The sequence below is a fragment of the Cydia amplana genome, chromosome 8, assembly GCF_948474715.1.
Source record: "Cydia amplana chromosome 8, ilCydAmpl1.1, whole genome shotgun sequence".
Lineage (NCBI taxonomy): Eukaryota > Metazoa > Arthropoda > Insecta > Lepidoptera > Tortricidae > Cydia > Cydia amplana.
Genome location: NC_086076.1, coordinates 7133869 through 7146067, shown reverse-complemented (window position 1 = coordinate 7146067; position 12199 = coordinate 7133869). Strand labels below are relative to the sequence as shown.

Sequence of the window (12199 nt, the reverse complement as noted above, 5' to 3'; positions counted from 1 at the left end):
GGATGTTCTGAAACCCGCGGGAAATCATCATGCTACGACTCCCTTAGATAATACAGGTTATTTCCGATGTTACATATGTAACTCGTCAGACGAAATAATAAGGCCATCGGCCTAATGACAGCGGTCTATATTTAACACGGACATTTTGGAGGAGACGAGTTTTTGAGAGAACTGAGTGCTTTAGGTGAAACGCATGATTCTGGTAACAAGCTTACTTCAAGCGAATTATGCCACAGACCTAAATTGCTTACGAAACACGAAAATACTGTTATTTTGGTAATATACTAATCGGACATTTACACTAAACATAATAAGTTTGATTTTTCACTGATACACTCTTCAAAACGCACACCCGAAACTACTGAAACTAAAAAGTTAAGATTTGCACAGGTTAAATAGGTAATGTAACTATATATATATGACGTATTATATAAATAAGCAATAAGATGTGATTTCAGTTTCACAAAATTTAACCCTTAGCAGGTTTATTTAATTTAAAGTACTGGGATTTCCCTTTTAGACTATTCTGAAAAAAATATTCAGTGTTTTTGTTGCCCAATACCTACATGGTTTTATTAGTTTATAAGAAATTATGAAGACCAGTAATATAAGGGAGGGACTTTCAACTAGATGCGTATGTAGATGGAAAACAAGAAAACCAGTGGTTTTCAAAATAACAGTGGTTTCAAAATGTCAACAGCTCAGTTTATGTAAAATGTCATGAAAACCCATGAAAGTTTTCTCGTTCTCTTAAGCTGTTATCACTTTCACGTCTTTCGCTCATAGCTCGCAAACGTCTTAATGTACTTTAATAATTCGGCAGGTAGTCCAGCAAGAGTTGAACCAATGCAATCGGTGCGCACGACACGCGGGAGCCGTGTGCGGCTCGAGTGCAGGGCGAGCGCGCGCCCGCCGCCTCGCATCACATGGTATAAAGACGGCCGGCCCGTCGCCGATATCGCGCTCAGGAGATTCCGGGTGCAGAACTTTAGGTAAGTTAAAGTACCATAACATTCATAACTATTTTGCATTGCCCATTAAGGGCTGATTTAGACGGCGCGCGAACTCGTATGCGATTTTATTTACAATGCGGACTGTTGGTTACCTCCAATTCAGCCGACCGATCAAAACCCGCACTGTAATGAAACTCGCAAGCGAGTTCTCGTATCGTCTAAAATTTAGACTCTAAATGAGCCCTAAAGCTCTCCGAGTTCACTCTGACAACGACGAATGCAATACAACTGGGCAAAACAAAGTGGCGTTTGTTAATAAACAAATAGCCTAAATTTGTAAGCGTATTTTGGTCTAGCCTGTCGGTTTCTTAACCCATTGAAGGCCGCGCTTATCATGTGCTGCGCGTCATCGTGAACCTCGTTGCAATGAAGATTTACACACACACACACACACACACACACACACACACACAATTTTTCTTTTCTTTTTTTCCTTTTTCTTTGAATTGCTTAATTTCTCTAAATATTACATTCATTACCTATTCTATTAGATTAGTCTTAATTCTTTACTTAACCTTCACTTTACGAATTACGATTCCGGCCACCACGTGACAGGCATAGCCTAGTGTGGGGGCCACTGGGCATTATGTATTGTTGTGTTTTTTTTTTTAATAAATATTATTCTTATTCTAATGCGCGAAGATTGATATTGGGCTGTAGCCGCACGAGTCAGCGACCAGGCGGTCAAAAGGTTAATGCACATTAAAAGAGGTATAAATAAGTACCTTATAAAATTTAAGGGCATCGTACATTTTGTGAAACAGGGTTGCTCTAAGTACTCTTGAATAAAGCTGTAGGTATAATTATTCAGCTGACTGGCAATCTTTCCCGCCATACGAGTGCTGCAATTAAATTGTTTTCACTCAATTGACCGCAAACGTCTTTTCGTGCAAAGCGACAAACTAATTGTAAGTTATCACCAGCTCACCCGAATCATTAGGGACGGTGCCAATTCACTGACCTTCATGTAAGTAATTACCTACACTGTGATGGTATACCTAACCTAGATGGTTGTCTTAGGGATTTTTTAAAGACAAAAATAAAAAATACGATATTACGAGTATCACTGAACAACGTTCAGCCGTTCTTAGAAATACAACTTCGTAGTTCAACTAAACAAAAGTTTAGTTGAACTACGAAGTTTCAAGTTCCAGTTACCATACCTACCTTAATAACCTAGACCTGCGTAACTATTTAGATGTATAATACTGTTATCATATTTACCTAGTCACTAACGTTCTAATATTTTTGTGATAAAAATGAATTATGAATTTTCTATATCTGTTAAATACCTACCCGATATAATTAAAAAAAGAAAATCTTTCAACTCAACTGCTATTTCTTGTATTTAATAATTTTAATAAAAGAGAAGAATTCCGCACAGACTACCTCGGGCCTCGGTATTGAATATAAAACATTTACCTACGTCCCATTTACGGCGTCTTCCTCTAAAGTTACGTAGTTTATCAAAATCAAAGCAGGTAATGTATTCATAAGCCTCATAAATAAATTGTAAAATCCCTAAATTTCTACTGGACTTCAGGAATGTTGATCTTGATTCTTGATCTACGACAACGCTCGAACAATCACAAACAAAGACATGTTGTTGTGGAATGACTCTTGCAATCATATGGAGCACCCATCAGGCATGCTTATTGCGACTGCAAAGATCTCGCTAATCACAACTGCAGGCTGTCAACGACCTAAAGTGCATCCATCGGACAATTACGCGAAAATAACCCTTAACGTTTAAAGAATAGAATTATCAAAGGTGACTCTTTATACTGGTAAGATATGGTTATAACAAGCAATTATTAGTGACACGAGAAGCAATTTCACGGGTCGTTTAATCGTGTTTGTATTTTTGCAGTTGGCGTTACGTTAACGGTCGTACTGTGTACTTTTATTAATATGTCTATTATACACCTATGTATATTATTATAATCAAGTAAATTGTCCTCTATCAACCTACTTTTGCCTCTGAACTTCCAAATCTTTATTACCAACATTGTAGTTTTACCAACCGTTAGTACCCAACCTAAGCAAGTACGCAGTGGCAACATCTTATGGCCGTTAGCGACTCCAGGGATTTCATATATGCTCTTTATGGACCTGCTCAGTGCTCGATTACTGATTTTATTTATATTTAAATAAACGGTGGGTAATTAAAACAGTAATTAGGAAACCTAAATGTCTTGAATTTTGAGCTCATGTTACGGACCAGCCGTAAAGTTTACGAAATTAGTGCCTGACCCGTTTAGCTGCAGTTAACACTGTTTAGTCCGACGCCCAGTTGTTACTGCCTATGATCCGTTTCGTGCGCGGACTAGAAGTAATAACACTGAGTGTTTGCTTACGTTGTAGCATGCGCAGTTCTTTAGGTATGCTGACCAATGAACTGACTGAACTTTTAACTACTACTACTACTACGAACTACTGAAGTCTGAGGACGAGCCAAGCGAAGCACAAGGGAACTACGTACCTTTTCTTGATGCGCTTCGTCGTTTTTTGGACCCTGTAACTTGGGTTTTGATTAGGTACCAGATAAACAAAATTCTCGGGAAATTATGATTCTAACTCTACACGCCCTAACTACACGCCCTAATTTCACAAACTCTATACTTTAGGCAAAATTTGTGGCTTGGCCGTTTCGTTACTATAAGAATTATTGTATAACGGAAATGTAATGAACTGTGAAATGTGAATACATTTTATACCTTACGCCCAGAATGTGACAGTAGCGTTAGGGTGTGTAGATTCGACGAGTGTGTACCTGTACAGCCGGCATTACATCTACAAATTACGCATATTGGCTCACGTCATGTAAAAAAAACCATATTTATTTTATTTCGAACCTTAGACGACTTCTATGAGCTAGCTTCGCTGTTAGATAGTGTTGCGTATTAAAAATGTGCTGTACATTTCAGGAGGCGCTCCGTGCTAGTAATAAGGCACGCTCGGCGCGAAGACACGGCCACCTACGAGTGCAGAGCCCAGGGTGCCGTGGGGCCGCCGGCCGTGGCCGCGGCTAACGTCAGCGTCATGCTGCCTGTCACGGCGACGCCAGACACGAGTGAGTAGCTTCATTCAGTTCTGGTGACCCTATTACCAAGCCTTCACTCTCCGTCCGTCTGTCTGGGAAGTTTTGGCTCGTCAGCTTTCCTGAACACCCTGGGGTTCCAATTCCAATCCATATAATAACGCTGGTCTTACGGCTTGTTAGATCTGACCTGATAGTTATTCGGGGAAATATATGAAAAAATATCATTACAAATATTAGGTACTAATTAAAGGTAGTAGGGTAAATACTTTATATATCGCGATTCACGATATATTCTAACTCCTACGCAAAACCTCATCTACACACCAAATTAGTTTACGACATGTTATTATAATTATACCTACAATTATCTGCAACATTATACTGCTAAGCTCAAAAAGGCAAGAGAGCGTATGGAACAGGGAACATGCATAAGTCCTTTGGCAAATTACCGCTCATCGATTACTTGTAGTACCTATTCAATGATGCCAGTCTAGCGTTTATTTAAGGTAGCATCATTATACCGTTTATGCCTTTTAAAGAGAAGCTATCTAGGTCCCCACATTGTTATTGTTTACCCCGTGATACCGCGAAGCTTGCTGTTCCGCGAATGTGTACATGAATACAATGCCATTATGAAGGCCAATGGAATGATCAGTTATTGAATAATGAGCTTCGATGGAAATGAGAATATCGTAAAAATATTGCCTTATGCTTACACTGGATATAGAAACGCACGGGTTATTCCCACTAGTTACCACCAAGTTGTTACCAGTGGTAACTACTGGGATTTTTTTCCCCACCTTTTAAAAATAATTCCCAGTAGTTGTTTGGTGGTAACTACTGGGAATTGATATTCAAAAAAACCACCGTGTCGCCGAAAAAAATTTTAGCTTGCAAGATTTTTATTATGGTATGTATGTTAGTTTGTAAAGTGAGTATCTATGGGCCTTATATAGTAGCCTGACAATAAAAGATATTTGATTTGGTAACTAGTGGGAATAACCCAAACGCACCAGTACTCTGAAAGTCCTCAAGTTATAAAAGATAGTTCGTAATTCAATTAGTCATGAAACAGATGTTCGATATATCGGATTCACCTAGTTTTAATAATCCTTGCGCCAAATACTGAACACGGGTTTTTAGGGCAAGCGATCGGGGCGCTATAGAAATTGTCCACATTGTACGTTTTTATTCGTTAGTGAAACCGAGTTATACTTCTGGAAAACTTCTGTTTTAAATTGAGAGAATAAACAAAATATAAATCGACTTCAATTATTTGCAATGTCTATTGAGATTTAGTCTAGTTGTGACATGGAATTAAGACATTGTCGTCGTAGATATCAGGATATCACTATTTGTTTATTACAAGTCAACTCATTTAACTTCTACATAAAAATAATCTTTAATAGAAAAAAACCGACTTCTCTAACTACTAGCCTGGACCCACTTAACGGCGCTTATACTTTATTTGGTAATATGTATACATTTTATGGTAATCATAGTGGTTTGTTTAGTTTAGGTATCATAGTGGTTTTCCGGATCAAGGTCCGAGTACGGGTCCGAGTCCGAGTACGGGTCCGAGTCCGAGTACGGGTCCGAGTCCGGAGTCCGGGGCCCAGTCCAAGTCAAAATCGAAATTCAGAATCACAAAACGTGTACTATGCGTCGTTGAAGAGTTCTGTTCTGATCATCATCAGCAGTCCCGCTTCATCAAATGCCACAGTTTGTAATGTAAATGCTTGATTTTCTGATGAAAATATATAAAATTCTATACGTATGCCTTTAAGATTTGAGGAGTTCCCTCGATTCCTCATGGATCCCATGTTCAGGACTTGAGATTGACATAAATGTGCCTAAAAACCTAACTTGCTTAACAAACATAACGAAAAGGACAAATCGCCAAATGCGAGCTATGCGTCGTTGAAGAGTTCCGTTATGATCATCATCAGCAGTTCCACTGCATCAAATGCGACATTTTTAATGAAAATGCTTAATTTTTTGATGAAAATATAAAAATCTCTATATGCATGCCTTTAAGATTTGAGGAGTTCCCTCGATTCCTCATGGATCCCATCATCAGAACTCGAGCTTGACAAAAATGTGGCTTAAAAACTTAACTTGCTTAACAAACATAACGAAGAGGACAAATCGTCAAACGTGTACTATGCGTCGTTGAAGAGTTCTGTCCTGATCATCATCAGCAGTTCCACTGCATCAAATGCGACAGTTTTTAATGAAAATGCTTAATTTTTTGATGAAAATACAAAAATCTCTATATGCATGCCTTTAAGATTTGAGGAGTTCCCTCGATTCCTCATGGATCCCATCATCAGAACTCGAGCTTGACAAAAATGTGGCTTAAAAACTTAACTTGCTTAACAAACATAACGAAGAGGACAAATCGTCAAACGTGTACTATGCGTCGTTGAAGAGTTCCGTTCTGATCATCATCAGCAGTTCCACTTCATCAAATGTCACTTTTTTAAATGTATATGCTTGATTTGTTGATAAAAACACAAAAACCACTATATGTATGCCTTTAAGATTTGAGGAGTTCCCTCGATTCCTCATGGATCCCATCATCAGAACTGGGTTTTGACAAAAACGGGACCAATCTGTATGCATATACATACAATCAAAAAAAAATTTTCAAAATCGGTCCAGTAATGACGGAGATATGGAGTAACAAACATAAAAAAAAAAAATAAAAAAAAAAAAAAAAAAAAACAACCGAATTGATAACCTCCTCCTTTTAGATTTGGAAGTCGGTTAAAAAATACACTGTACTGTAGTATCACTGAAGCTCAATATGACACTTTAGCAAACCATGGATCAACCTATTTTACAAACCAAAATTTATTTTGTCAACAGCGACATTGGGAGCACCATGTCCAATGCCTGACCCGTCTTCGTACTGCCTCAATGGAGGCACTTGCCTATACTTTCAGCTTGTACAAGAACAAGCTTGCAAGTGAGTACACAAGCATATTCATTACCGCACCGCCAACAAATTGCTTTACAGTTTGGCGAAACATCAGATTAAGGTACTTACAATATTGTAATTTTTTTTATTTAAAAATGATACTAAAAGGGATCGGCTAACATCTTTATAATTTTAAAGTAACTATCACATTCACAGTATGCCTGACGACGCAATTGGATAATTAATATGTTCTCCTCATTCCAGATGCCCTGAAGGTTTCAACGGCCAGCGCTGCGAAAACAAGGATATAACAAATAGCAGTAGTATGTATCATTCCTATACGTGCAAACTGGGCCTCTCCACGTCCTACTACTGTTAGCTGTTACTACACAACTCCGCAATGACTTTGACCTGCGGAATTTAGCTAGCTTGCGTAGGAGAGCTAAAATCCGTGAGTTTAAAGTATCCATATAAGTATAAAACTTTCCGCTTCATGGTCTTACATGCGATTGTGATTCTGCAGAAAATGGTTTGAAAAGCTTGAGGTCGGTTGAGAAGAATGTGTTGCGCGTGAGAACAAAACTAAAATTTTTGGAGAGACTTTGCTTTCGAGTACAGTTTATGTTAACTTATAAACATGTAGCATGAGCGGACCTTTTGTACTTATTTATTTTGTGGCATAACCCACCTCGTTCCAATTTATATTATATTTGCTCGCGATGTACATTCGCAGCATTCGAATGTTGGACTGTAAATTAGTTATCTTGACTATCTTATGTCTATATTAAGTTTTTTTATAGAATAGGCGCTGGTATTTTGTCACTCAATCTACGAAATCCACTTTTTTTAGACACATTTCTAAATTTCGAAATAAAAAACAGATTATTATCAGAGTCTGTGTGCGATTTATTACGATAACTGAAGTGATTTATTTGTGAATTACAAAGTAGCTAAATAAAAACGAATAGTTAAAAATATAAAATAATACATACATTTTATGGTGTAAGTATAAGGGGGCCAGCTGTTTGCAAGGCTATTTTTACCGTAAACTTCTATTTTTAGCGTCTACCTGCTGAAATTACTCGGCAAACTCTTGTTTCTCACATTATTGAGGAGAAAACATGATGTTCCAACAACAGGGCGATGATTGCCCAAATTTTGCATTTAGCTGTGTTTTTCGTCGTTTACAAGTAGCTATATTTTTTTAATATAATATGTATATGGCTGGCCCAGTGAGATTGTTAACTTAAGATTTTACAAACACATTACTCATTTGATTGAGCTATGCAAATTTATTTGAAATGAATTATTCGGTTCGGTTTTATTTGTTTTCTATAGATACAAGGAACCGATAATCTTGAAAAAAAAATCTTTATTCATTGAAGTTGTAAATATTTTACATGTATTATTATTCCTATTTGTATTTTTTTGGAATTTATTATTTACGATTAAGGTTTGGTAGTCCGTAACTGTCAGAGACTTTCAAATTATGTACATACATATCTAATAGGTTAAGGGTTTTTTACTTAATGAATAAAACTCATGAACAGTTAGTAATACTTATTTGCTATGCGAATATTTAATTGTTTTAAATGGTCCCGGTTTCATAAATATTATTGGTTCATACTCTTTATTAATAAGCGCTTTTAAATGAATTTTAAAATTACTTTCGGTCCCTCTTCAATTATCATACCCCGTTCAACCTTAATCTTTTTCCTACAAAAATAGGGGCCAATGACTGTACTTTAAAGGGTAGGTAAGTTAAAAGGGTAGTTTAGTAAATGCTATAACAGTATTTTCGTATTATGGTGTGTGTAGGTTTCAAACCTCAAAAGGAAAAATGAACCCTTGTTGTTGCCAAAAGTCGCATAGCAAATAAGCCAACATAAAGCTAAAATATTAATAATGTCTGAAACTATTCCTGTAACAATTTATTGGTCCTATATAATCCACCTAGTCAAAGCGCAGTTTTAATACTAGCTAGGTAGATATAAATTAATTTTATTATAATGTATGATTTTATGAGTGTGGCTAATATGACGAATGGTTGAGGTTATAGCGATTTTTTTTCTACTCAACGTTTATTTCAACGCTATAATATGGGACCGAACTTACATAGTTTTGTTATTGTTTGATATTTCATTTTGTATAAAGTACTTCTATTAAATTTTAAGTTTTTTATTTATATGTAATTAATTAAAGTAGAAAAGGTACTATTTATTTTTATGCGATTGAGGATTTTTGGGCATTAGCTCGAGGGTAAAGTGAAGACACGTAAAAAAAGTAATAGCACGGTGTTTGGTTGTGTAGGTGTATGTATTATTCGTGACTTCACACCCCCTTTAACCCAAGTATTGTCTCACAACAAATATTAAGACGCGTTATACCGTTAAGTTTATGTAATGAGCAAACCAAAATCACAATAAAAGAATGAGTGTTGGAATTAACAGAGAATCGATATTTTGTTTTTCTTTTAAGTTTTCCTTTACCTTCTTAATTTTATTTTTATTTGCGAGTACTAATTTGTTTTACAACGAAACAAGGATTGTGAATAAACGTGCTCAGTGGATAAAAATAATTTTGTTACATTTTTTTTTTCTTGGATAGACTCAGAACACAATTCGAAAATAAACGGTATGTATTCTAAATTTAAGCTTTATTTTATTTTGCACTAATTATAACACTCCGCACTCATTTTTGTAAAGGTATGGAAATGTAACTTGTTGTCTTTATTAGTTCAGAACTAATGATAATATTATTTATATTATCAGTTTTGAACAGCTCGTAACTATTTAAGTAACTAAAGTATTCGTAATATACATTTTCTATGGTAAAGACATACCTACAACTTCAAAAAAAAGAACAAGTTACATTTATTATAATATTAATCTAGTATTAGTATTCAAGTTTAATAACTAACCAAAGCTTAATGTAGTACTAATGAAGCATGCATTACTGGGGCTGCATATAAAACTTCTCAATAAAAATCTTTTTATTTGTTGTGAGATAACAAGGTACAACTGTTAAGGCTCTTGCGCATGTTCTTGTGACGTACATCTTACCCTTCTTATACTTACAAAACTAGGCTAAAAATAATTAAATTTAACTACATTTGATACAGCTAGGCAACAAAATACATTTTTTAAACAAAGGTAACACAATACATACCATAACGAGTATTATGGTAGAACTGTTTCTATCAAAACGACAGTCTATTTTCAAATGCGTTATATACCTATTGAAAATCTTCAGTTGCTCGCGCTTGTGTTAGAGCCAAGAGCGTACTATCGTACAGCGTACTGGTTATAAGATTAAATTTAAATTCAAATCAAATTGATTGCAACCCCTGGTTGAAGCATAGCTATGATTGGATCTGATAACCGTGTTACCAAAAAAATTTATATTTATGTATAAGCCCGACACTCAAACGTATATACATATACATAGCTTCTACTGGATTTGACTAGTATTTTATTGTTTATGGTTACATTTTATTGTTACGTGTATATTACAGTACCTATGTCAAGTTACGTCGAGAGATAACGCGCAGAAGCCTTCTAGAGGGGCCCCACTGGTGCTTTTCGTTGCATTTAATGTGACATACTTATCTTAAAAAATATAACACTGATTTAAACTTTCACGATTTTTACACATTATTAAATTGTACAACGGGACTTAATCGCGTATCTAAGTTTTAAGATTTATCTCCGACGTTTCGAGGACGGCGTTGTCCCCGTGGTCTCGGAGAAGACTGGCTTAAGTTGACATCAGCATCTTCTAACTACCCGCACTTGGTCTTGTTTATCCGCTTGAACGTTTTGCGCACCAGATACGCGATTAAGTCCCGTTGTACAATTTAATAATGTTAAAAAATATAATTATGCATTTAAAATTGCAACGCAACGCACTAATGGGGTGGGCCCTTAAAATGTAGATTATGATCACGTATTTAATGTCAACTTATACGATTGCTAAATTGTTTTCAGTGCCCATAAATAGAAAATAAAACCTTTATTTTATTTCATTATAGATATGAACGAGCCTGTGTGGAGGTGAACGGCAAACGCCACGAGACGACTGAGACTACGACTGATAATAATACTATACTGGAAACGTAAATGTTGTTAAGTAAAAAATCCTGATGCGTTGTATACTTAATGTAATATTAACTAAGCATAATAAAATAATTTTATGTAGAGGTTTCTACTAGGTATGTAATTAATACAGACGAAAACATATTAAAAGCAATTGCGAACGTAAATAAAGTGTACATACATACATGCGAACTTTTTAAGGAATATTGCTACTGATTTTTGGCCTTCGTACATCAAACTTTAAGATCATCGGACATGGTCAAAATATCTCCAGTATAGTATACCTAGCATCAGTAACTGACACGACACGAAACCGATTAGATATCGAGACGATTGTAAATCATTCCTTCTATTTATCAAGTAAAGATGCTTCGAAAGAAATCGCAGTAGCCATGCGGTTTAGTGTATACATTTATTATGCGGATGTTATTGATAATGCCTACCTAATCGAGACGTTCAGCTTTAAATCAGTCCAATACATAAGTTTTTAAGATGGAGGGCGCTCCCGAGTCTCATTTACAAAGTTTCTCGTAAGATTTGGCGAGAAATACACGAAATGGGCACGAAAAAGTTTGAGAACAGCGAAAAAGATGCTCAGGGCTAGAGGCAGGGGAAGGCACATCAGGCCAGCACTAAGAATATTGTTATAGATGGTCAAGCAAATCTCGTCAGTAGGAAAATGCGTGAAATTCAAATTTTCTATGGGGATGATATCCCTTCGCGCCTACATTTTTCAAATTTGCCGCCTCTTTTTCTACTAACAAGATCTGCTTGACCATCTATAGATACCTATACCACTTCACTGGTGGCATTGATTTATGAGTCCAATTTATAGGTACTCCGAAGCTAACTTCTATTTATTAGCAAGATAATTATGATACGAATCACAAGAATCTCACCTACCTTTTGTACATCTTTACCTACCTACTGCAATAACGAATTCCAATATGTATGTATCGAGTTACAAAACCGATAATATAACTACAAATTAGTAGGTACTGTAGGTATTTTAATGTTTGTTTAGTTTATTCCGATTTCCGCCTACAAAATTACAATCGGCTGTATTGTTTTCATACGAGATAAAATTGTAAAACAACTTTGAAATGTAACTAGTAACTCGTATATA

At 35.9% G+C, this 12199-nt stretch overlaps 1 protein-coding gene across 2 annotated transcripts in view; it reads left to right on the top strand.

Annotated features, from left to right (window-relative positions):
• The window catches only part of LOC134650244 (protein vein), a 77308-nt gene extending 66157 nt beyond the window's left edge, over positions 1–11151 (top strand). Inside the window, exons 2-6 of one of the 2 annotated variants that reach the window (XM_063505193.1) lie at positions 824–992; positions 3941–4086; positions 6928–7027; positions 7244–7302; positions 11010–11151. In XM_063505193.1, coding sequence (XP_063361263.1) covers positions 824–992; positions 3941–4086; positions 6928–7027; positions 7244–7302; positions 11010–11035 — 500 coding nt within the window. In that variant the 3' untranslated portion in view covers positions 11036–11151. Of the gene's footprint in view, positions 1–823; positions 993–3940; positions 4087–6927; positions 7028–7243; positions 8246–11009 lie in introns of those variants that run through there. The other variant, XM_063505192.1, reaches the window with a different exon arrangement.
• The last annotated feature ends 1048 nt before the right edge of the window (positions 11152–12199 follow it).